General features: G+C 30.0%; 3 protein-coding genes across 6 annotated transcripts; 2 read left to right on the forward strand and 1 right to left on the reverse strand.

Annotated features, from left to right (window-relative positions):
* MED1 (Mediator complex subunit 1) lies at positions 1 to 7,322 on the forward strand. The gene is made up of 5 exons (XM_035092375.1): positions 1 to 393; positions 499 to 641; positions 711 to 844; positions 931 to 1,066; positions 1,156 to 7,322. Exons 1-5 carry the CDS (start codon positions 363 to 365, stop codon positions 6,106 to 6,108), a joined length of 5,397 nt encoding a protein of 1,798 aa, XP_034948266.1. The 5' UTR covers positions 1 to 362; the 3' UTR covers positions 6,109 to 7,322.
* Positions 6,866 to 20,482, reverse strand: LOC118072474 (sterol O-acyltransferase 1). Of its 2 annotated transcripts, XM_035092376.1 has the most exons (15): positions 20,345 to 20,482; positions 20,048 to 20,262; positions 16,487 to 16,693; positions 15,103 to 15,527; positions 13,715 to 14,231; positions 13,120 to 13,186; positions 10,960 to 11,925; positions 10,199 to 10,269; positions 9,510 to 9,646; positions 9,249 to 9,422; positions 9,003 to 9,151; positions 8,774 to 8,913; positions 8,528 to 8,691; positions 8,141 to 8,417; positions 6,866 to 7,868 (listed from the first exon to the last, which is right to left on the reverse strand). In XM_035092376.1, exons 7-15 carry the CDS (start codon positions 11,030 to 11,032, stop codon positions 7,407 to 7,409), a joined length of 1,647 nt encoding a protein of 548 aa, XP_034948267.1. In that variant the 5' UTR covers positions 11,033 to 11,925; positions 13,120 to 13,186; positions 13,715 to 14,231; positions 15,103 to 15,527; positions 16,487 to 16,693; positions 20,048 to 20,262; positions 20,345 to 20,482; the 3' UTR covers positions 6,866 to 7,406. The 2 variants fall into 2 exon arrangements, with proteins under 2 accessions (XP_034948267.1, XP_034948268.1); XM_035092377.1 differs by lacking the exons at positions 10,960 to 11,925; positions 13,120 to 13,186; positions 13,715 to 14,231; ... (2 more) ...; positions 20,048 to 20,262; positions 20,345 to 20,482 and adding an exon at positions 10,360 to 10,559.
* Positions 16,614 to 25,337, forward strand: LOC118072475 (organic cation transporter protein-like). 3 transcript variants are annotated; one of them, XM_035092378.1, is made up of 9 exons: positions 16,614 to 17,126; positions 19,869 to 19,949; positions 22,283 to 22,605; positions 22,873 to 22,976; positions 23,062 to 23,527; positions 23,608 to 23,920; positions 24,492 to 24,673; positions 24,769 to 24,905; positions 25,014 to 25,337. In XM_035092378.1, the coding sequence occupies exons 2-9, from the start codon at positions 19,922 to 19,924 to the stop codon at positions 25,066 to 25,068; spliced, it is 1,608 nt and encodes a 535-aa protein (XP_034948269.1). In that variant the 5' UTR covers positions 16,614 to 17,126; positions 19,869 to 19,921; the 3' UTR covers positions 25,069 to 25,337. The 3 variants fall into 3 exon arrangements, with proteins under 3 accessions (XP_034948269.1, XP_034948271.1, XP_034948270.1); XM_035092380.1 differs by lacking the exons at positions 16,614 to 17,126; positions 19,869 to 19,949 and adding an exon at positions 21,505 to 21,801; XM_035092379.1 differs by lacking the exons at positions 16,614 to 17,126; positions 19,869 to 19,949 and adding an exon at positions 21,777 to 21,918.
* Positions 25,338 to 25,636: the final 299 nt, after the last annotated feature.

A 25,636-nucleotide genomic window follows, 5' to 3' on the forward strand; every position in this document is an offset into this window, starting at 1 on the left:
ATTCGCGCGACGCATTATTTCGTGAAAGTTATTTGATGCAAAATATGCATTCTTTTATAGTACAATTATCTACATATTTATTATAACAAGTAATATATATTTTTAATGTGAAATAATAAATTTATTCATATATGTACCGTTCAAGTTATATATGTGTAAATTTACAAAGGTTTGTTGGTTTGTTGAGTGTACAAACGCATCGACTACTCATTCGTTATGGGCAAAGGTTAGAGAGTCAGTGCGAGTAGCACGAAGACAAGCAATCGTAGCAGATGTCACGATGTAGGAAATTTTAATGTTATTAGTTAATAAAGATTCATTGGTTTAGGATTTAAATATCCGTATAACTTAATTTCCAATACATGGATACAAACAACAGCCAGAAGCCCCTCGGTAAGTTCATTTTTAATAAGTTCATTTTTTTGCAAGCTAACTTGGTTAATGGTCACTAATTACTGTAAAATTTTCATTATCTCATTTTCTATAACTATCACATAGGTGGGCAATCCACTGGAGGTGGCACTGGCAATGATAAAAATAAAGAGTGGCAAATGGAGCTGCTCATGGAAAAATTAAGATCTAAAGCATCAGCATTTAAGAGTTTAATGGAAACTGCCAAGAATCTCAGAATGGCAATGCTGGTAATTTAATTGTAAAATATATTTTTTTTTATTATTTAAACAGTATTATTGATTATCTATCGTTTTTAGGATAAAAGATTTGCTATAGACAGTGTTGAAAAAAGTCAACTTCAAAAATGTTTAGATACCTTACAACATTCTATTAAAGTTACTTCTTTGCAATCTATGGTTGAAAGGTTAGAAAGTCTTTCAAGACAACTAGGGTAAGTTTCTTCAATTTAACAAATACCTTTCTTCATTAGTGAGGAAATAGAATGATACAATATTAATACTCTTCATCTAATTGTAGCTTGAAATTTATGTCTGCACCATCCGGAACAGAACTTTTTATATCATCTGATATGTTTTTCTTAGAAGTTCTTCTTGAACCAACTGGTGTAGTTAAAGATGTGAAAATTCATCACGAAGGAAAAAATGAACAACAGGTAGATTATTTGAATGTATTAGTTATAAATAGTTACTTGGACCCTAGTTTTATTCTATGCTTATGCCTTTATCATTAATATTTTTGCAGAGCTGTGAAGAATTAGTTGCTTGTCTTTCAAGAGGGGACTTTGTAGACTTTACAGCACAACTCGAAGGCTTAGCATCAATATATCAGTTAAATGCAGACAAAAAAGTGAAGTGTAAAGCATTCTGTGCTCTACAATCGCTAGAAGCTGATTTAGGTGTTTTGGCTCAGTTACAAACATTTATGAAAGAGTCATTTAATCTTGTTCACAAAAGTCCTGTAGGAATATTAGAAAGACGGAAAGGCGGTCACCCTATGAAATTAACTTACTTTGTATCTCCGTATGACCTGATTGATCAAGATAATCGAATAATAGAACAGTTAAGTCCAGAAACTATCATTACTCGTAAAATTGGTCATTCTGTAACAGTTTGTTTGGAAGGATCTACCGCTCACAAACTTCCAACTTCAAGTATTATCACAGTGAATCGAAGTCCTACTGGAAAAAATACACCATCATATGCACCTCTCACCGGTGCTAATTCTTCAATGTTGCCAGCTTGTTTTGTTCTAAAGCTTGCTAAGAAGATGCCCATGTGTCTCGAATTAGTTCACAGAATACAAAAAGTAACAGAAATGGAGTGTGTCGATGTGTCTGCACCTCAGCCTATTTTAAGTTTGATTGTTCAACATGCAAGTGGAGGACAATTAGATTGCCGGAACAATAGAGGATTATATGTAACTTTACCTGATCAACAGCATTGCTACTTTATGACGGAGAATAAAAGTATGGAAGGTGTACTTGTTGGAAGTATTCCTTTCACGCATCCAGCTCACGTACCACAAATTCTTGGATGTCTACGTCAACAAGCTCTGTTTAATACTCTGGTGATGAGCTGCGTGCGGTCAATGGCTCGTCAAGAAGTTGAGCAGACAACAATATTCGAAGTGAGTGCATTATCGTGGCAACATGTGTCCGTGAGTCTTGAACATCCTTTTGAAGAAACATTAGCAACTGCTGAATTGGATTTGACAGACATTTCCGCGCTCAAGTGTAAACTTTACGGCGTTAGCATGACAAATACCGAGCAAACGTCGGAAATTGTTAGTAAAGTTCTTCAAAGGTGCCTTAGCATACCAGTAACGATGAGAGCGTTAATTAAAATTTGGGAAGGTCGAAATTCAATACAAATTAATGGAATATCTAGTGGAGGAACTGGTAGTGGAGCTACTAATGGTGGCAATTATGGGGTAAATCTTGGTTCTGGACGCGAGCAAAATGGTCATGATGGACCTACTTGCATACCAGACTTTACTAATGGTGAACCGAAGATTAAACATGAGCCAGGACTAAATGGTAACAACAATAATAGTATAAGCAGACAATCAACACCCTCACATCAGCAGCAGTCTTTTTTAGATGCCGGAACGGAGAATAGTATCGGGTTCCCGTCCTTTTCCGGCCAATCCGATACATCTGCTGCTATGTTAAATCCCTTGCAACTTGGTGCACTACTTAGTCAAGGTAAAAGCTCTCCAGTAGGAGGCTTAGGTTCTACGACACCTACAAGTGATCGTTCAAAAAAGACACGTAAAAGAAAAACTGCAGATGGTCTTTGGAGAAGTCCTAAAAATAAAAGTGATGATTCTGGTGAAATTTTATTAGAAAGTTCCAGTTCTGATTCTACTCCGCTTGGTACACCAACATCGAGAGATAATGCCAATGGAACTCGAACACCGACACCAACTTCAGCTGCAGTTAGTTTAGTTAGTGGTCTAGATTTGTCTAATCTTGATGCTAGTGACATTGTCGGAGGTGATACTCGGAGTTCAACTGATTATGATGTAGAAAATGAATCAGAAGTGATGGAAGTTCATGATTTGCCTGACGACTATGGAGAAATAATGAAAAGAGATCGAAAATCAAGAAAGAGTCGTGAAGAAAAGAAAAGTCCAAGTGTTTTTGAAGATAATAAAAGTAATTTAGTACCACCTTCCGTTAGTATCACTCCAATTTCTAGTGGTGGAATAGGGCAAACGACCAATTATAATTCTGTGCTGACAGGAATGGGATTAGATCGAAGACCGGGGATTGAAATAATTCCAATTTCTTCATCACCACAAACAAATCTGCCGAGTTCTATTACAATAACACCTATCACTGGAGCTACAATTAAACCTGTTACGTCAGACGAAAGAAGAGATAGAAAGAATAAAACGAGTGATGATAAATCAAGACTGGAGAAAAAAAGGAAACGTAAACGGGAAGACAGTCCAATGGGACCACCAGAAAAACTTCCTCCAAAACAACCACAAGATCCACTGTCTAAGCCGGTTTCCGTTAGTATTAAACCTACTGAACCTCAACCAAATATTGGATCACGTCCATCGTCCCCTGCGACAACACTTAGAAAATTAAATCCATCTCCGACTCATACAAGCCCTTTAGCTCTACTTGGTAAGTCTTCTCCGACACTGAGACAACCTGCATCCGCTTCTAATACTGGTACATCGGCTTCAACTTCTTCAACATCGAGTAAATCCATGCCAAGTCCTAAACACTCGCCAGTTTATAACAGCCCTAAGCATTCATCGTCAGGAATTCCCGCTAGCGTTAGCCCAAAACATGGGACCTGCTCACCGAAGCATGGAAGTACAACTAGTACTGGCAAGCCCAGTATGTCTGCGTTAAAATCAGCTGCTAATAATTCACCGTCAGCTTGTGGAAAAAGTAGTAGTGAATCTTCTAGTTCGTCTTCCAAACCCAAGTCTTCGTCTAGTAAAGAAACAAGTAGAGATAAAGAAAGAAAGATTCCATCATCTTCAACTTCGTCTTCATCAACATCAGGGTTATCTTTTAATAGTGGTAGTTCTGGACATCAAAGTCCTAAAACAAAATCATCAAGCAGTAAATTAAAATCTATTGAACTCTTGCCAAATGCAGGAGAACCACCGCCAACTTCTATGTCTGGCAGTGGTGGCAACACACCACCCTCTGGAAGTTCAGATCTCAGTAAATCATCCACAGCTCAACAGCAGCAAGCGAGGAATCGTAAAGGTTCTCTAAGTGCTGTAATAGACAAGTTAAAAAATGCTCAACATGTCTCGGATGATCCAGGGAATGGTGGAAGTTCTTCAAAGTCTGGCGGAAATTCTTCCAGTGGTGAATCTGGCCAAAAAGAAAGACCTACAACATCTTCAAATAAAACAAGTGAAGGAAAAAGTATGGGAAAAAATAGCCCCGCTCTTGATACTAAAAATCCAGCAGAGTATATGGTAAAACATAGTTTAGATGGAATGAAAATTACCATCAATAAGACTAGAGCTAAAGATTCAAAAGCTGGAAGTAATGTTAAACTTTCTTCAAGTACTGGAAATGTAAGTGGATCAATGAGCTCGTCAGTATCAAATTCGGGAAACGGTTCACCAAAAACTCACACTGGATTAAAACCGGGAGTCAATTCGGGTCCAGCTTCCAAGAAACCGCAATCTCAATCTGTTAAAACTTCCAGTCAACAAGGCGGATTAACGTCTGCTGTTGGGAATAAATTGAGTATGGCAGGGCAAAAAGTTTCAAATCTCAAGTCAACTTCAAGTTCTTCTAGTGGTGGATTACTAGCGAAAAGTACAACTAAAGCATCAAGTGGATCGCCAAAGATGTCAAGTTCTGGTGCGACAGATTTAAGTAGAAATCGAGACAAACCAAGATTGCAAAAATCAGTTGATAAAAGTGGGAATCTCTTCAGTTCTAAATCAACAGATTCACGAAAAGCTAGTCCTTCACCACTACGTGAAGAAAGTGAGAGTGAAAGAGCTTTCAAAATTCTTGCTGCACATACATCTATGTCAATATTTGATTCAAAATTTCAAATACCAAAATTATCCGCTAGAGTAAATGCTGAAGCTGCCGAGAAAAAGTTTGGTGAAAAGCTTTCATCGAGTACATCAATAGATCATAGTAGTAGTAAATTATTAGACACTTTATCATCGAATAAAATTGATCAAGCGAAGATACAATCATTACCTAACACATCGCTTTCGAGTAATGTTAAATCCACTGACATCATGGATCAAAGTTCAATGTCAAATCGAAGAGACATCAATCAAACCAAGTCAGATAATTTGTCTACAAATCCTATGCCAATGTTGAATCTCAGTAGCACTCTCGACCCATCTATGATCTTACAACCACCATCTTCTTCATCATCAATTGTACCTGCCGCTTCTCATGATTCTGATGTGCCGACAAATTTATCAATGCAACCAGATGCTGAAATAAGAGACGTATGTAAAGATTTGTCAATAACTCCGAGGTCATCGGCTTCACAGTACCTCAAAAATATGTCTTCAATGAGCTCATCAAGTTCTTCAGGGAGTAATGAAGACAATGCTAACATATTGAGTCATATTAACGTTGATACTACATCATCTACTGATACTTTAGGATCTTCTAAAACGGCTTCAACTTATTCCTCTTCAACTTCATCGAATACTACTGGAAGTACTTTAGGAGATAATGTGAGTTCCGAAAGCTTAAATTTGAGTACTAAGCCAGCAGATGCAGCTTTGAATAAGTATAATAAATCTCTGGAGGAACGAAAATCTCTAGATAGATCATCAATTCAATCTTCAACACCACCTATGACAGCATCGTCGAGCTCTTCATCAATTGATGTGTCATCTGTGAATAAATCAACTACACCAATTCCAGGGGAGTCACTCGAAGTCAATGAAATGTTGTTAGATTTTTCCACACCAAAAGATATTGGCAAAATGTCTCTTTCAACGGTTCCAGAAAGGACTATGAATTTACAGTCTGTTCCAGTTAGAAGAAATACTCCTCCACCACCACCGCCACCACCTGCGTTTCCACCGAGTCCATCTTTGAGTCTTCATATTGTTAAAAGTCCAGCACCTTCTCCGAGAGTTATTCCACCATCTCCACACTCTACAACTTCACCTTGTATAACTGATGATGAACTTATGGATGAAGCTCTCGTTGGTTTAGGAAAATGAAGACTACTTGCACTGCGTTACTGGTTATTTAATCAAGTACCAAGGACGCAGGCAATAGCCAGATATTTTTAAATCAATTTAATAATTAAAATGGTTATTCAATGAAGTGAGAAAAAAAATTAAGTTTTGAATATACTGTTGTAAAACACAAATATTTGACAATTTTTTTTTTTATTAGTGAATTATTGTAAAGAAATATGAAAAAAACTTGCAATAAATATTTTGAATTATCAATAATTTATTGCTGAAATAATCAAAATTTTAAAAACTAATAATGTTTTATAGAATGAATTTGTTCTTTTTTTTTTAAATGATTATTTCTCACAATGTAAGTGATTGAAATGATGATTGACTAATTTGAAAAAGGCTAATCCATGACTCATCATTTACGTTTACAATTATGTTTTTATCTTGAGAGAAATTTATCACACAATCAAAGTGTTATAAAAATTGTTAGAGTGTGTGTATTAAAAAACATTTGAAATTCTGCCCTCAAAAAAATTATTAATTTGCTCATGTTGTTCATTATAAGAACAAATTTTTTGGATTAAGTTTACATAATTAGGACAAAGTGTACTTCCTATTTAAATCGGACAATAATTGATTCTTCATACGTATACACATATATATAATTATTTATTTATATTAATTTACTGCCTATTACTTTAGTATTTTTACTGACCAATTTGATTTACAATCATCAATATATAACGTGGGCAAAGTTGTAATTTTTAATGAACTCAATTTAGAAGAAAACTAGAGAGGAAAGAATAATTTTATTTGATTAAAAAAGACTCGTGGATTCTTGCCAATGCTAGAGTATGTACAAAAAAAAATGAAGCATTGATAATTGAATAAAAAATATTGAGTATTGCCTAGTTAACTAGCAGCTAATAGATTGGCACCAATAAAAAAGACAAATTGAACTGCTATGTGTCAATAGCTGTAAAAAGGTAAAAATAGTATCATACACGTGTGAATTATTGATACTATAATATAATATGTAAAGTTATATGTAATAGTAAAACAATTTGTATAGAAAATTGAGGAATGATTGAATGATTTACGCGTATGTATACAATATGTGTATATATGTATGCATACACTTTGAGTATGCATGTACATATGCATAATCCTGTTGTATTATGTTAATGGATACAACCTATTATATTTATCAAAGGCTCGCTAATAAATATATTTACTTGTTTTAAAAATAAACTTTTGTATTTAAACTTATTTCTTGATGTTTTGTTTTAACAAAATATTATATAATTTCGGAATTTTTTAATTTAATTTAATTATAAACTATTTACTAAAGTTCGATTATCGAATCCTTTATAACAAAACCAACTTCTTGGCACAAATATATCTATCAATTCATTCTCATGACCCGGACAATTAATTCGTGCGAAATATTCCATGGCATAGAAGCTTATCATTATTCCTGAACCAGTACATAAAGAATACCACATAAAAATATTACCAATTCTACTAGCATTATTTCGATTTAAATATATCAAAATATAACCGAAGATAGCAAACATTGTAAACATGACTGGATAAAAGAATCCAAAAGCATACGATAAAATATATTCATGAAAGAGAGCGGAGATGAAAAATACACATATCGATGCGAAGAATTTATTCCCAGGGACGACGATTTCATAGATGTCTTTGTAAATATAGGCATAAAGCCAATCGTAAACTACTACATTCCACGTACGATAGAATGTATCATAAGATCCAGAATTCCACCAGTCCTAGAAATAAACAGATTAGTCGAGAATTTTCAAGGATAAAATGATGATTTGATTGAATTATATCAACTATTATAACATGTAATAATTCATGAAATTTCAAATGTAATTGTTTGGACTCTTTCGTGAGCTTAAATTCAGTAATTGATTTTTCTTTCTTAAGTACTTTAGTATAAATTTCTTGCGATAATTTAATAAGAATCCTTTTGCAAAGTTGGTGTTTATTTAAATAATATATTAAAGAGACTATTCTGAATAAGTATATTATATTGTACCTTATAGAAAATTCTATCACCAAAGCGCATCAATTCAGCAAATGCATTCATCCATGCATGCAGTAGACAGTAAAATCCACATAAGAATATGATAATTCCTGGTAGTGCAGTGTTGAAGAAAGTATTTAATATAAATCCTCGTAAATTGAATGGCTCTTGGCCAAACTCTTTATAAACTGGAAGTACAAAACGTTCGAACATGAAGGCAACGTAAAAAACTACGAGAATTACTTCGAAAAAATGTGATGCCACATAACGCCACCGGATTTCCTTCGTTCTGGAAAAAATATAGAAGAAGGTTTTATATTTTTTTAAGGTCAATGTTTGAAATAAAATTAAATGTCTCATGAATCCTGGGCTTTTCCGAGTAATAATTTTTATACGAACCTAGGATAATTATCACGATAAATTAACGTTGGAGCAAACAGAAAGTATGAAAACATTGAAAATTTAGGAAATTGAAATTTCTTGTTTTCTTTCTGAGGTTTATTTGAAAGAATTACTGGAACAGTACTCCTAACAAATGCATGGATTTTCATAACTAATCGCACCTAAAAAGAAAAGTTATTAATTTTATATTACGATAATGGCATGACTATTAACACTATTTTAGCAATAAAAATAAATAAATACCTGTTCCATTAAGATAATAAATGAAGAAGGAGGTGGAAGTTGGAAATATATAACAACTTGTGCTGGCACAACAATGAAAGTGATTTGATAAATGATAAAAATAATAAGCCATGTGTAATCCCACACTTTAACATAATTAGCTGCAATTATATATTTAAATTTAGTCATATTTTGTTAATTATTGTTTTATAACTACGCTGTTTGTTTGAAATAAAAAAAAAAATAATACATTTTAGAGATAATTGTTTTCTTCGATAAGCCCAAAATCTATGAACATAATATACTGAAAATGATGAGGCTACCATTGATAGCCAAATAAAAATGACATGAGAGAATTTTCCAAAACCCTTGAGTATTGTTGTTAAACCAAGACTCAAACTAAAAACAAATTAATTTAATTAAAGAAAATATATTGATTGATAAACTTTAGTCGAAAATTGCATATCTAAAGTATGAATAATTTATTGGCACTTACGATCCGGTATCAAGAAGGTCATGAGCAGCTGTGTTAACTAGCAGTATTATGAGAATGGCTATGAAAACATTATAAATGGTTTTTACATGTTTTATATCATTGAATAAATCAGTCAACAATGAATTTCTAACTTGAAACATTTTTTCTGGCAAACAGCCACTTTTTGATGATTTCCTGAATCAAACATAAATATTTGTTAAATGTATTCATTAATTGCATCATTATAGAATATTTATAACACCAAAATATTATGACATTTACTTTTTGTCATTAACAAAATCTTTTGTAATAATATATTTTGAATCTCCAATATCGTATTTATCTATTTTTTCCACCTTTTCTTCATTGCTAGAATTCTTTTTATAATCAAGAAAATTTTTATTTTCTTCATGTAGTCTCTGAAAAAAAGATATAATAAAGTTAACAGTTGATATAAATCGAGAGTAACAGATATTTTCCCCAATGTCCTCGAACGAAGAATTTGATAAAGATAACATAATCAATGATTAAACTACCATTTTATTATTAAATTGAATTTTTTTATGTTTATTATATTTGTTGACTAAGAATATTCAATTTGTTGTCATTTAGCTACTTTGTTTTTAGTATTTAAATCAACGTAGAAAGTATGTAATTTAATTACTCATGTTATTCACTTAATTCATTATCCACGTATCCATGTAGATACTTTATATAAACGTTTCACAATAAATTTAATAAACCTTTTTAAACTAATTCTTTTCTAGAAGATTTCTAATATACATTTTCCACTTTAAACCCTCAATTTATTAATGTTATAGCACGAATAATGTTTTCTACATATATTAATAAAAAATGTTTGTCAAACAAATAAGTACTTTCTGGAAAACTCTCATGTTGGTTATGTTTTACTTTCAAAACACATATATGAATAATTATAGAATGATTTTTAATTAATACAATGATCTTACCTGATCGGAATGTAAATTTTTGGTAGACATGAGAGAGCTGTTATTACTAGAATTTTTAATGTCTTCTTTCACTGAAACAGATATTTATTATAAAATAAATTACTAATTACCCTATGCAAATATACAAATAAGAATGTTTTCAATGTAAATTTACACCATACCCATATTGACATAAAACGACACCGAGTATTTATGATAACTATGAAAACACTGACTGACTGAATGAGTTTGAAGTGAAAATCTATATAGTGTATTAATAACAAATCAATGCACAAATAGATAGGTATATTTACGATCAAATTTCACGTGGAACAATCAAATGATTGCCGTTTGAATAATGATGAGCTTAGCTATCAATAATTGCATTATTAATTCCTGTTCACTCTTATATTTATAAGATATATCAATAATATCGTTATCAGTTTAATCTTGCATTTCAAATTGAAATTTCTATGCACAAATATTATGAAAATATATAAAATGATAACAAAAAATCACGAATTTTTATGAACAATTTACTTTCATACAAAATTGATATTTAATTAAAATTCATTTTTTAACGTAAAGCAACGTAAAGTCAGAAGTATTGTTTTCGTTTACAAAAAATTTTAAAAATAAAACATAACTTTTTGTATCATTGGTATTTCAGATAAGATTAATTTTGAATTTATCAGATTGAATTTATTTTTAAAAAAGATGAAAATCATGAAACTACTTTCAAAATTTTTCATCTTTTTGTACTTTTTTCTTGACGTTCTTACCTTCATTAATTTCTAATGATTTTTCTTGAGTTCTACGACGAATACTTTCCAACTTTTCACTGTTCATTTTCATGTTTCAAAGTTCCTTATCGGAAGAAGTATATAAAAGCTTCGTCACCCAGTCTCTGACGAGATTGTTGCTGAGATGCTTAAAAGGCAGCATCAATCAGTTATTATCTCAAACGAGGGCACAATTTCCACTGACCTCACCCTGCACCTTGCCCTCGAGAACCTATTCACTCATCTATTCACTGGTGCTTATTATATTCACCACTTCTTTTTGTTTTATTCACCAACTATCAGCTATGAACGGTCTGAATGTTTTCTGGAGAGAAATAGTTTTGTAATAGTGATAAGATTGCATCGAAGAAATTATAAAATTATATCTCTATTTATGTATTAGTAATGATTTAAGACTTTTCCGGTACACTTAAACTTAAAATTTATCATCAAGATATTATTCTTTCTTATATTCATATCGATTTGTAGTGCACGTGCACTTAATGCTCACTCATAAGTCTTCAACCTTTCACAGAATTTCATTACTATAGGTATAAACTTAATGAAGATTACAATCTCTTCGTTATCAATGATCAAGAATTTATTTAGTAAATCAATTTCGTGGTCGCACGAAACTTGTACTGAATGCGTGGTAGATTTTAGTCTCCTCTGGTTCACGTGAACGATGTAGGTTCGTTTATCTCTTTCTCTTTGGAATGTTATCTCTCTCGTGGTTATATTAACACTTGATAGATAATGTACGCAGAGTAAAACATCAGCACTGCGAGTTTAGCTGACTCAGAAGCTTCAGATGATAATAGAAGACTAGTAAACTGCATCGGCAACCAGCTTATTGCGGTTTCAGATAGATAAAACTTCTCACTTCTGTGGTGGATATTTTTTCACAATTTTTAGATGAAGTTTGCCTTTTTTACAGCAATAGTTGACTCAAATATGAGACGCACACTGAAAAAGAAGCGTGTTTTTGAGATTAAGTTATTTTACACTGAAGTCAGTTTTACATAACTGTCTGCAAGCTTGCTACGAGTTAGTATATAATCCATAAATTAAATTATAATTTAACTTTTAAAGAATCAATTTGTACCTCTTAATGTGATGATGATGATGATGTATTTGAAAAGAGATTTAAAAAATTATCGATCTATTTTTTGACCTAAAACTTTTAAAATTTTTGTCATTTTGGAATAAATTTTTTTTTCATTGAGTATGAATGAAGAAAAACCATTGAATTCATTTAGACGGCATGAATGATTGTCATTGTTATAGTTATCATTCATAATATGATTGTATGTAGTAAAATCATTTTTCCTGAATAACAATTGATAAAGCTATAAGGTTTTTGAAATGAAGTTAACACTGTTTACTGTCAATAAAATGTTTTTAAAAATTTGCAAACTAGATAACAAGAACGCTTTAAACAAATCTGAGAAAAAAATGACTTAAATATTATTTTCGTTTAGAATGATTGCTTTTTTATATCAGGAAATTGGAAAGGGAATACTACAAAAAAATACTAGGGTCTATAAAGAAGAAGCTTTAAATAAACTTCATTGATGAACATGAAAAGTTGAGAAAAAATCTAAATTTAAATCTTCTAAACGTTTAGCGGCAGTATGTAATCAAGAAAAGTCTGTTACAATTTGCAGGCGTAGGTATTGTAGATAGCACACAACAGAATCACTACAAAACACAATTGTGTCAAGACTTAAAGAAGTATCATCGTTATCAGCCGCTGATTGTAGTTTTTAAAAAAAGTTGAATTCATTATCTATTTGAATGAGTGAGTGATTAATTAAATATTTATGAGGAAATTTAACTTAACAAAAAAATTACTCACTAAAAAAAGTCAAATATCATCAACAAAACGTCATTCGTGGTTCTGTGGTGAAGCATAAAATAAAAGTTATCAATTGTACTATGCATTTGACGTAAATGTAAAAAATTTCCTCACAATTAGATAAAATATGTATCAATAAAATGATTGACGTAAATTTTAACAAATAAATAATTCACTATCTACAAGTATTTCCCTGTGGATAAATTTTTATGGAACCACTTGTTAAATAAAAATTTCTGCCGGACATGAGCAAGTGTTAGTGGTTTTTTTTAAAAAAAAAAACATCCATCAACATTACGCACATCATAAGGTTTGGCTGTTATGATTCCTTGTTTTCTAATGGTTAGTTTCCATTTACTTCCAGATATTCTGAAAAATAAAAATTTTATTATTATTTTTATAGAACGAATTTATTGATTTTTATAAAATAATTTTAAGAATTTCATATAAGAATATGGAAACTGTTTTTCAAATTAAATCGGACCGAATAAATATTGTAATCTAGAATTTTTAATACTTTTGGATAAAAAGAATTTAGTTCAAGATTATTAGTACAGCCTATCAGACTTGAAGTAATAAAATTCTTATAGCTATTTATAAATAAAAGTTTAATAAAATTCGATTTATCTCCAAAAAGTGATAAATTTGTCATACCAATTATCACTTCATTTCGATAAACCAAAAATAAAATTAAAAAATATGAAAAAGCCAAGAGTTAACGATTTGCGAATTTAAACGTGAGATTAAATTGGAGTTATTATCAAGATAATTGGTATTGAGATTAAAAGTCAAAAAGAAATATTCATTAATTGAATAATTTTGTTTACACAAGTATCTTCATGAAGACAAACGACAGACTAATTAACGGAATAATTATTGATAACAGAGAATGAATACCTTGAACCTTCTATCTTTTCTGAAGAGTCAGTGACGTCGATAATGGCAATGTAAAAAATTTTATTTATAAAATTCAATATTTATGCACAAATACAAATATTGAGCATTTGAAGATTCCTAGTTATTAAATGTTTCAAAAGGTCATTTCATTCCATCTATTTATTATTTAACTTTTCTATAAAGGCATTGATGTTCTTTGATTCTATTTTGCCTTTCTAACAATTCTTACTTTTATCTTGACTTCTCTTCCATGGTTATTTGATTATAAGTATCGTATTAATGATGAATAAAAGTATTCTGATAAAGATGCAATATTTCCATTATAAATTGAACAATCGAGAAGAAAATATATATGTATTGACTTCTTTATTGTATCATCGTCGAAATATTCCACTAATAATGATAAGTATTTTTCATAAATTTTATCATCTCTTTTAACCACTGTTTTACTTAGTGCATTATTTTCCTTCTACCTCAATTCTTTTTCCTTGCGTGAATGTTTTTGCGTCTGCTGCTTCTGAAAATTTAGAGAACATGAAAAAAGTAGACTCTAATTAGTTAAAATATCCTCACTTTTTTCGTGAGCTTGAAAAAGGGCTGGATTTAAGATAATTTAAAATGTATGTCATATAATTTATGAAAATCTCTATAACAGATGAGACACAATATATTTTAATAAATGCTCTAAGACCTCAATCTAATAATTACTTGACTCACGCATATATCCTTTTTAACACTCTGTATAAAACTTTTGGCTTATTAAGTCTTTATTGCAATAAATGATGACCGAGTTTAATAAAATTATGTTATCAGTATTAAAAAAAATTTTCTTAGAATAGTGATATAATAAGAATTCCCCTTTTACCCTTTCCAGTTTTATTGTCTAAGCTGTTTCTAAAACATTTAACAGCAACTTGATAACCAAAGTTATTATTAATGTAGAAAGTAGACGTTTTTCCTCTTTTGTTCCGGTTTTGATAGTTATTACTATCTTATTAAAAAGTTTCCTTTAAATCTCATAATGCAAAACTAACGAAAATAAATTCAAGTCAATTATAAATCAGCATGAGAATTCGCGACATTTGTCTCATCTCTCATATATTAATTAACTATTACTGAGTGCATCATCACAGTAAACAAATTTATATCAATCAAGCCATTTAACGCGACATATGCAGATCAATTAAATTGTCCCGCGAGTGAACGATCGTCAGATTAAATTAGTTTTACTTTACTTAATTGAAAGTCACTTGTATTGTGAATTAATTTATTTTCTAAACTATTTTCGTGGTATTTAACGTCTCTGTAATTATTTTTCCTGGAATGCAATTATGATTTAAAACTTGAAAAATATCAGTATAGTTTTTACGAGATTTCTACGTGTCTACCTTGAAGTATAGCACCACTCCCGGTGGGTTATAGCAATGGTCATGTAGTAAACCGAAAGTCCTTCAAAGCCTTTCCACATTCCTTGCAAAGTAACTTCGATCGATGTCATGTTGGAGAAAATTTATTGGTATCAAGTACATCAAATTGTGCTTTCTTTCTAATTTTGGTAATTAATGGTCTTTGGTGGCAATATATCATTGAGCATATTTCCAAATTCTTTTCCTTCATTGCTACATCAATTATTATAATTGTTTTATGGTTTTTCTTTAACCATATTTAATCATTTTCATTAACATAAAAAATTAATTGTCAATTGAGAGCAGATAAGAAGGCAATAACTGTTACAGCAGAGTGTCAGTTTGAATAATTATTTCTTCTCTTGATTGTAAATCAATGGAAGTTTCTGGATTTCTTGTCAATACTCCTAAAACAAAACATCAATGAAATAATTATAGCAATGATCAATACCAAAAAAATTTTTTAATGAATCAATATTTTATCTTATGACTATTAAATGCTTATTCATACATACAGATTTTAAATTTAGTTTGAAAAGTCAATTGAATTATTAAACAAAAAAATGAATTAAATGTTAATAAAAAATAATCGATTATTCAATAAATTATAACATCAATAATATCATTTATTCTAATAAGAAATATAAATTAATAAATTAATGCTCATACATGCTCAATATAATTTTGTTTATTCATACAACGTGTATCTTTGTGTAAATAATGAACAACTCAAATAGTGACAACCTTCGCTATTAAAGCTTTATTTTTGCATCTCATAGAATCTTTTAAACGATAGAAGACATTAAAGTATTCAATTTCCTTGCAGTTGATTGATACGAACGAATCATTTTAGCATAATAATGACACTTGAGCAAAATGGTCATCTGATGTAGTCTAACTTGTAACACTGTTTCGTATAAGCTCACACTATAATGTACATTATTAAAATGAAGAAAATGATGCAGACATAATAAAAATGAGATTTGGATTTGTAAACAATACTGATTGTATATCAATTTACAAGGTGCTTCCACGACCTTGATTCGAACGTATCATTTTGTTTACACAAATGTGTATTATTAAAAATTGCGTATTAATCTTGTAACACGTGTGACCTATGACCTAAAGATTAACAGATCTTTCACTCCGGTCATTGACTTGATATATGTCATGGAAATTTTGTCGTTGCTTATTTAATGGAATGATTCTATTTCCTTTAGATTCTAGTTGAGTAACAACATTAATAATTTTCCAATCGTAGCTTTGTTCTACCACTTATAAAAGCATTTGTTTCAGTGGGAATTGGTTTTTAATTGATATATTATAGTTATTGAGATTTTATACAAATTGATAGTGTCTCACTCACTCAACCACCATTGCGTAAGGTCCTCCTCTCTTCACTTCTGATACTTCCACCACTATCAGGAGCTCCTTCTCCTTGTTAACACTCACTACCCGCTTGGGGAACATATTACAAGACCAACTTTATGACTGACAAACTTGCCGACCACTTCAGTTGCTTATGTGCGATGCTTGCTGCAGCAACTAACTAGCTCAATTAGTTATTGTAAACCTGAAATAATTTTCGCATTAGAATCATCAGAGTAGTAAAAAAGAACTGGAATTATTCTTTCATTTATAACTTTTTTGTTGCCTCCAATTCTAAGTTCAACTATTGTATTGTTTATTATTCAAAAAATAACGGAGTTGCTACAACGTATGATTTTATCTTCTAATTGGCATATTAAGTTTACTTGATCTCTTAATTAGACTTTGTTTGCATAAAGCGTGAAATTATTGTTTTACGTCTTAAAGAAGGATTAAGTTTCACTCAGAGAGACAGTTAAAAGAACAGCAATCAAGGAACACGTGTGCTGCAAGTAAGCGCAACGCCAAGACCTAGAATAGAACAAGTGCTGATGCAGAGATTCGGTCCGTGGGACCGAACAATTCCAGTTGTTCGAATTAACTATTCTTCTACACAAATCAACTGATTCACTGATCAGGTAATTTAATTTATTTAATGTTTTAATTACTATCATACTTGATAAATCATTCTAACGATTGCTCTCGAGTAAACTTCTAACAGATTCAAACTTGAATGAATACCGCATAGTTTTAAATTTAACCAAACTGTTTACAATGTTGAATTAAAAAATTGGCAACCATTTACACTTTGCTTAGAATTCGATGTAACTGAAGCATAAATACATTGATAAATAATTTAAAGAGTTCGAGTAGCATACATCAGGTACTTTAATTCATGGATCATTTAATTATTTATTGGCAATAATGTCTGCGTCACTAAATTGAATATTGAACTTGACTCATTAATTAACAATGCAACAATTATTCAATTCAATATCATAACTTTGTTAAATATTGCAGGCAAGCTATTTAAATAATTAATTTAGAATGTAAAATATTGTTATTAACATTTGCTATTTACGATTCTTTTATGCAAAATCTATTAGATTGTGACATTACTCATCTTCTTGTCTACGCTTTGTAAGCTCATATAAATAATTATGAAAATACTATTCATCACAGTTTATTAGAATAAACACTAAAGAATGAAATCATAAATTTTTCTATGTTTTAATAAGCAGGAAATTGTAATATTTTGCAGAAGTTTTTTAGTAAATTTGTCGTGTTTATATTCTATTATTTCGATAATTTTACTATTTCATTGTCACGCGCTGAAAACACTTGTATTCCGCACGTTATGTCTTCGCCTACGCATTCATAAACATTATCTCTGTGTCACGGACGAAGCCTTGATATTCAGAACACAACTGGCACTCGGTCATCACATTGTAAAATTTGATCGCATGTCCGTTTACACTTACAGAAAATCAATTAATAAAATGCTTTATCTTACCAACAATCATAATCACTGATATAAAGATATCATCTAAATTCTTTTGATGTTCATACACATGTAACTTGATGAATTATTAATTCATACTTATGATCATTAGTGCATCAAGTAATCTTACAAGATCAACCTGGATTAGATTGGATGTATATCTTATTTGCGACTTGACTAACGAGATAATAATACAAACGTATTTTCATTTAATCATTCAACATTGACAGTATGACTTTCTTTTATCATCATTTTATCTGTCTGCACAATTTTTTTCCGCACTTAATAAGAAATTGTCTGATAAATTATATCAATCTTAGTGGATGAATTTTTCTTTTAAAAAAAATTATTTAAATAAAATAAATTGTATTATTATCTAATTAAATTGTACTTGGATTATGATTCAACTTACTAGATTGAAAAGAGAAATTCTGAAAGCTCATAAACATCTGTGTCAAATAGATCCGAAGATAAACTCGGTAGGATTTTCGAGAAAATGCTATAGAATCGCTAACTCAATTTACGATCATCATAACTTATCCTTGCAATATCTTTCTATGATATAAAATTGTTCAGTAGTCCCAAAAATAGTTAAAGAAATTTTATCCAACAACGCATTATTTTATTGAACTTCAATTCACTCTGGATTTTCCGATAAACTTGATTAATTAAAAAAAAAAAACCAAACGATTTAATTGCAATTTTTTATCTAGAAAAATCGAAGACTATTGAAAAGTTTAATCTAATTCAAAAGGAGAATTAAATACACTAGAATCTATAATTAGTTGGAGAAATAACTTTAAAAACTAGATTGCTAACCAATAATCCTTGTCTACAAAAATGTCAATAACACTATAGAGACGCTATACAGATTATTGGATATACATTTGTACGTAATTAGTTGACAGCGATGATAACAGTAATTTAAACGATAATATTACAGAATGTGTATACAATGACCTACAATCACAGATAGTTTACAACTTGTTAATCTTCGGATATAATAATTCAAGTTTACTTTTTTAATACCGAGCTTATTATATTGTACTTATGATTACCATGAGTAAGTTTATAATAGGCTTCACAACATTTTCCTCAACTTTAAATATCAATTAAAGTAATTTTGTAATATTTTATTATCTCATGAGAATGTCATCTGACTAGCAATGATAATTGACAACGATTTAAAATTCTTCGTAATCCCAAAAAGTAAAAAATATAATTTTTAATTGACTTGTTAATTATTTTCTTTTGATTATTTAAATACGTATGCATGATTGAGTTAGATTTATTTTTAAAAAAAAATTGCAATTAATCAAATATATCTCTTATGAAATCGTGTCATAAAAACTGTTAATCATTAGTTCTGTTTTTACAGAAAAAACATACCATTATAATAAAAATATTTTGATCAATTGCTTTCTGAATATCATCTTTTTACAATTCATTTTCAATTATTCTTGATATAAACAATAGATTCTTGAAAGTATGCAGTTCTTTTTAAATAGATTGTAGATAACTATATGAAAATTTTCTCTGTTGGTGCATCAATATTGATTTTCCTGCAGTCGATTTGGTATAAAATTGATTCAATCTCAATTATGACAATTTTTTTATCAAACACATCTGCTTCATCTATGTGTCAGTTAACATAAAAATGATGTATATGGTAATATTGAGTAATTCATCAATGCGTATATGTATTTGTCGCCTTGAAAGATCAAAAGTCTGTCAGATACGTCATCTATAAAATACTTTCATCAGCATATGAGAAATTTGTTTGTCATTGAGACTGTTTTGTAGTCATTTAAAGTGTTATAATTTAAATAAAAATAATATTTTACGCATTTAAATTAACGATTAGTTTCAAATATTTCAGATAAACAAGTCAGAAGATAGAAGAATATTCAGAGTATAGCATCGACCGGTGCTATGAAGAATATTTCGACTAATGGATATGGTAAGTTCTAGTATTTCATTAGAATATTATTTGATATTTTGATTTTATCTCATTCACTCATCATTGATATTGACTTAATTATTGTTTTTAACCTTTACCTTAAAAAGGAAAATATTAACATTCATCAAGGTTGTATTCTTGAACATGAAGGTTTACTCTTGCTCCATATGCCCTCTACACATGTCATATTCTCATCGATTCCAATGATCAAAAAATTTGGGAGTCAAGGACTTGATGAAATTTGCAACATCAATCAATCCATTATTCATAAGTTTCCAAGTACTCACTGCAATTACTGAAACTGAATTTCCTCCTAAATATGAAAGATGAGAAAAAATGATTAATGAGTGCACTACGCTTCTATTTTTAATTTGAATGATAATTGATTTATTTACCTGTGCATTGAAATTCATTTACTCACAAAAGTAATTGAAAAATTGTTGAAGAAAATCGTTGACAGTATCTTTCATGAAGATACAAACAATAGAAAAAAATTTTATTTTCACATGTCATATTCACATGCAGAATGTAATAAACATGTGAATAATGAAAAATCTCATAATATTAAAAAAAAAGCAATTAAGTCTACTTTGTCGTTAGATCATTAATTGTATTTTAAATAATTAAATAATAAAATGAATGCAGTTGATTAATATACATAATTAATTTTATCTGTTTTTCAATTATTATGTCAAGAAGACTTCATAATTTATTGTATGTGATATTTCTAATACTTCAACTGATAACAATATGAACATATAATATTGAAGTATTCATGTTGTCTTTTATATCTTAATTGAACACTTGAATTAAGATCAATATGATATATCAATTTTACTTGACAATGTGCAAATATTACTATTAATTACTTCTATTGAAGCAAAAAATTTTCATAATGAAAATTTTAATGCCAAGTTTGAAGGACTTAAAGAGAAATTAGCTTTTTTTTTATGATAAAAGATTAAATATTTAACCTAAATTTTTTGATTTATCAAAACTTGCATTCATTTGCTCTTAATTTTAATCTCCAAGTTTCATTTCTAATTAATTATAATAAGTCCTTGATTCTTCTAGACTTAGCCGAGAACAACTTATCACCGAGTTTTGTCTAGTGAGATTTATTCAGAAAACGATTTGAATCTTTATCACCATTTCGCAATTAGTTCTTTACCAATCATTCTTTAACTGATGCTCTCATAAAATGTTTTGTGTTTCTCAATTACATGAAAATACATGCGGGCAAAGTTCGTTTTTCTCGTTCTATTCTTATCAACACTCTAAACTATTTACCTCCAGTTGCGTGATTGAAAAATAAGAGTGCTAACAACCTGCTAACGGTCATTAAAATGTGCATACCAGTGTGTCATTGGCGCCAACGTAATATTATCATCTTTATTCTCTTTCTTTAATCAACACGCAATGACGATTGAAGTCACAAGCCAATCCGATAAGTTACGTCTTTTGCACACCCACTTTTGTAATCACTTTTGAAGCTACTTTTTTTGACGTCATTCATAAACTTCTTGCAGATTGATACAAGCTAACTAATAATCTCTTACGATTCTTGCGCAACCTATGATTTCAAAAGGCAACTGAAATAATTATTTCTTTGAGAAAGTGTGAAGTATAAAATATATGCATACATTACACATTCAAAAATGTCTGCTTGATAACGAATGGTGGTGGATGTTTTGAACCTTACCGAGCAGTGTCTTGAGTCGAGTTCAAATGTAAACAAAACACCAAAGCTCAATTATTCTACCAATCATGTTATATCCAAATAAATACTTTATGTCTTAGAGTAGTATAGCTTGTGTTGTTCTCTTTCGAGCATTGTAGAGTCAACATCAATGTAAGTCAATGAAAATTTATTTACTATGTGAATAAATTATTTTATAAATTATTCTTGATGTTGAAAAATATTGATCAATTTTATAACTATCAATGATAACTAATAATAATTTTCATGGTATGTAAATTAAGTTTGTGCATACATATAATTCGTTCAAGCAGTATTATTATTTATTGCAAATGTCATTTTAATCATCCCGTAATTAATACTTCTCAATTAATGTATGTAAAAGTTTAATTAAAATAATTAGTTCATGAAATTCTGTAATAAAATACTTTTTCAATTAATAAATGATGAGTTTCTTGACTAGTTATTCATAACAGATTTTTGTTTATTATTACTTTCAATCAAATATTTGAATTTATTAATTGAACTCGAATACTTTTTCCCCAATATCATATTAATTTATCAAAAATTCCAATTCCGACACAAGTAAAAAAATTCTATAATTGAATTAAATTCCTTTTATCTATATTTTTAGCTGAAGTGAATGGAAACAATGTTGTTAAAGAAAAAGAAGAGAAGGTCGAATATGAAGAGGTGGATGCGATATCGGAAGCAATGGGAGCTATGGGAAGATGGCAAGTTTTAGTATGCATCGCTATCTCTCTAGTAAAATTTCCTGTAGCCTGGCACCAGCTTGCTATTGTCTTTATGGCACCCCAGAAGCAAGAATTTAATTGTACCAGTCCTGCAAGATCTGATAATAAAGATCAATGTCTTGTCAGTATTAATGGGACTCAACTGGAGTGTGAAGATTGGGATTTTGACAAAAGTATTTTTCCCGAAACTATAATCTCACAGGTAAAATAATTATAACTTTGGAACAGAATATTAATTAATTTAACATAAAAAGCATTTTTCAATTCTTAGTTATCAGTAACTTAAAAGAGAAGTTAATACAAGCTTAATAAAAAGTTGGCATAGAATTTTATTGGATGGATTAATACATAATAATGTCCAAAAAGTTAATAACGAATGAAAGTTGAAGTGGAATAAATAGAATTTATCGTTTTCATTAAATTAATTCTAATTTATATCTTCTTAAACTTATTTTCATTTGTTTTCCAGTGGGGTTTGGTTTGCAATCGATCTCATTACGCCAATGTTCTACAGTCAATTCTGATGTTCGGTATTTTACTTGGTAATATCACATTCGGAAGTTTAGCCGATAGGTAAGCAAACAATGATATTCGATACGTATTATAATTCCAATAGTACAAATTGAAGTAAAGATTGAGTAATCATTTCATATTTTAGGTATGGAAGGAAGATTCCACTGATGATCTCTGTAATTTTGCAATTAGCATCAGGAATAGGATGTGCAATTGTTCCTTGGTTTCCAGCATTATTGCTTCTTAAGTTATTGAGTGCTATGGCCACAGGTGGTACAATGGTGACTAGTTACGTAATTTGTATGGAAATCGTTGGAATTAAATGGAGAGCAGCAATCACAGTTCTTTATCAAATTCCTTTTAGTCTAGGGCACATGTCTCTAGCAGGAATAGCATACTTATTCCGTCACTGGCAGCATCTTCAATTAGCTATTAGCTTACCATCGATTATTCTTCTTAGTTATTGGTGGATTGTACCAGAATCTCCACGATGGCTTTTAGCTGTTGACAAACAACAGGCTGCTTGTAAAATACTCAAGAAAGCAGCGAAAATGAACAAAGTAGAAGAAAAAGATATTCCTGAACTAGTTAGGAAGCATTATTTGCATCAGGTAAATTTTCATCAATGTCAGATCAATGAACTATTTCAAACTTTTGTAAGTAGATTTTATCATTTTTTATTTGATTTCAGCATTCAAGAAAATCAGCCTCTGATCACTCAGCATCGATTTTAGACCTTTTACGAACTCCAAACATGAGGATAAAGTCACTATCGATTTTTTTTAACTGGATAGTTTGCGGAATGGGCTTATTTGGCATGACCCAATATATAGGGCAAGTTGGAGGAGATATTTTCCTTAATTTTGCAGTCTCTGGAGTCACTCAAATCCCTGGAAATTTTGTTGCCTGGTGGGCAATGAATAGACTGGGCCGAAAAATTACTCTTATTGTTAGTCATATCACTGCCGGACTTGCTGCACTACTATTGATTGTTACTCCACTGAGTGAGTTGAAAGCTACAGCTATAATTTTCAACTAGAGCCAAAATAGAGAAAAGTTAAATAACGCAGCTTACTAGTTGATAATTTCGTTTTCATTTTTTTTTTCGAGCTATTCTATTCAAATAACAAGTTCATCTGTTGTATGAAAAATTCTCGTAAGCTGACGCATGCTTGGAAACTTATGAAATTTTTATTTCAACAGATTTTTTGTAAATATCTCTCTGCCGCTGCATTTTATTCAAAAGATTTTGTGAGCTATTTTATTGAGTATTCATGTAAATTGACACATAGGGAGAAACATGAAATTTTTATTTCAAGAGATTTTTACAAATACTTCTGCGTTCACACTCTTTTCTTTGAAATAAAGTTCAGATAAAAAAAAGTACTCAGGGAATCATCATTAAACCTGAATGTCTTTTTTTTAAATTTTAAAACAAAATATTAAAAAAAGAATACATTCATTTTTTCATAAGATTAAAAGAAGTTCAAAAATGAAAAAGATAAAATATAGGTATATTCGATGATTGTTCTTCCTGAGCTTGATATTTATTCAGTAATTTTGTTTCATTTACAGACATAGCATGGCTCAGACTTATTTTCGCCTGCTTTGGAATTGTGGGAATGTCTGTATCATTTACCACTGTCTACCTTTTTTCTGGCGAGCTTTTTCCCACTGTAGTCAGGAATATTGGTGTTGGCACCAGTAGCATGTGCGCAAGAATAGGTTCAATGGTGGCACCGTTTGTTGTCTCTTTGGTAAATTACAGAATAAATTTCTTAAACAAAAGCGATATAATTTGAATAAAGATTTAATAATACCATCCTAACATTAAACTTTTCGCTTTTTTCAGAGTTTAATAAGAGATTGGCTTCCACCTTTACTATTTGGTATATTACCACTTATTGGTGCAAGTTTAGTTGTCTTGTTACCAGAAACTAACGACTGTAAACTACCAGAAACACTTCAGGATGGTGAAGACTTTGGAAAGTAAGTATAACTTTGAAAAAGTAACTACTTGTTTCTACTTTAAATTTAATTTTATTCTAACTTAACTATACATATTTGAGATTATAAGTTTATAAATTATTTCTGTAGAAAAATTAAAAAGAATCAACAGACAAAAGATGTTGAAGCAGAAGACGTACTTTAATTCAGATGTTCCATTTCGGATTTTATATAAGAAGCTGCAAGATGCTGTAGTTAGTGATATTTTAATTATTCCATATATTTATTTATTACATCAAATACGATGGACATTCATAGGTAAAAATTCGTGAGCATTTTATACTGAATTCACTCAAATACGTGAAAATTTTAAAACAATCGAAAGTTCAAAATAAGATTATAAAATAAAAGTAATGTTAATTGTATTTTTTATATGAAATCAAATTACGAACGTGTATATTTTTGTATATTATAATTCACATTTAACGTTTTGTAAATAGATGAATTATTTTGTATTAATCAATTTTTTTTATTTATAACTCACTTTTTATATTTTAAAATCTCATTTCATTTGCATACATAATACTTGTTACTTTTTTCGATCATCTTTATGAATCAGTTCATATCCTGTTTGAATGAATACATTTTTTGTGGGAAAGTTTATTTGAATAGAATCGATTTTATTGTATTTCATTTTGTTAAATAATGTTTATTAGTACATAATGAAAGCCAAAAATAGACATGAAGTTTGAGTTTCAACTATGCAAGTAAAT

This window comes from Chelonus insularis, unplaced genomic scaffold, assembly GCF_013357705.1.
Source record: "Chelonus insularis isolate UGA/USDA-ARS -01 unplaced genomic scaffold, ASM1335770v1 contig_93_pilon, whole genome shotgun sequence".
NCBI lineage: Eukaryota > Metazoa > Arthropoda > Insecta > Hymenoptera > Braconidae > Chelonus > Chelonus insularis.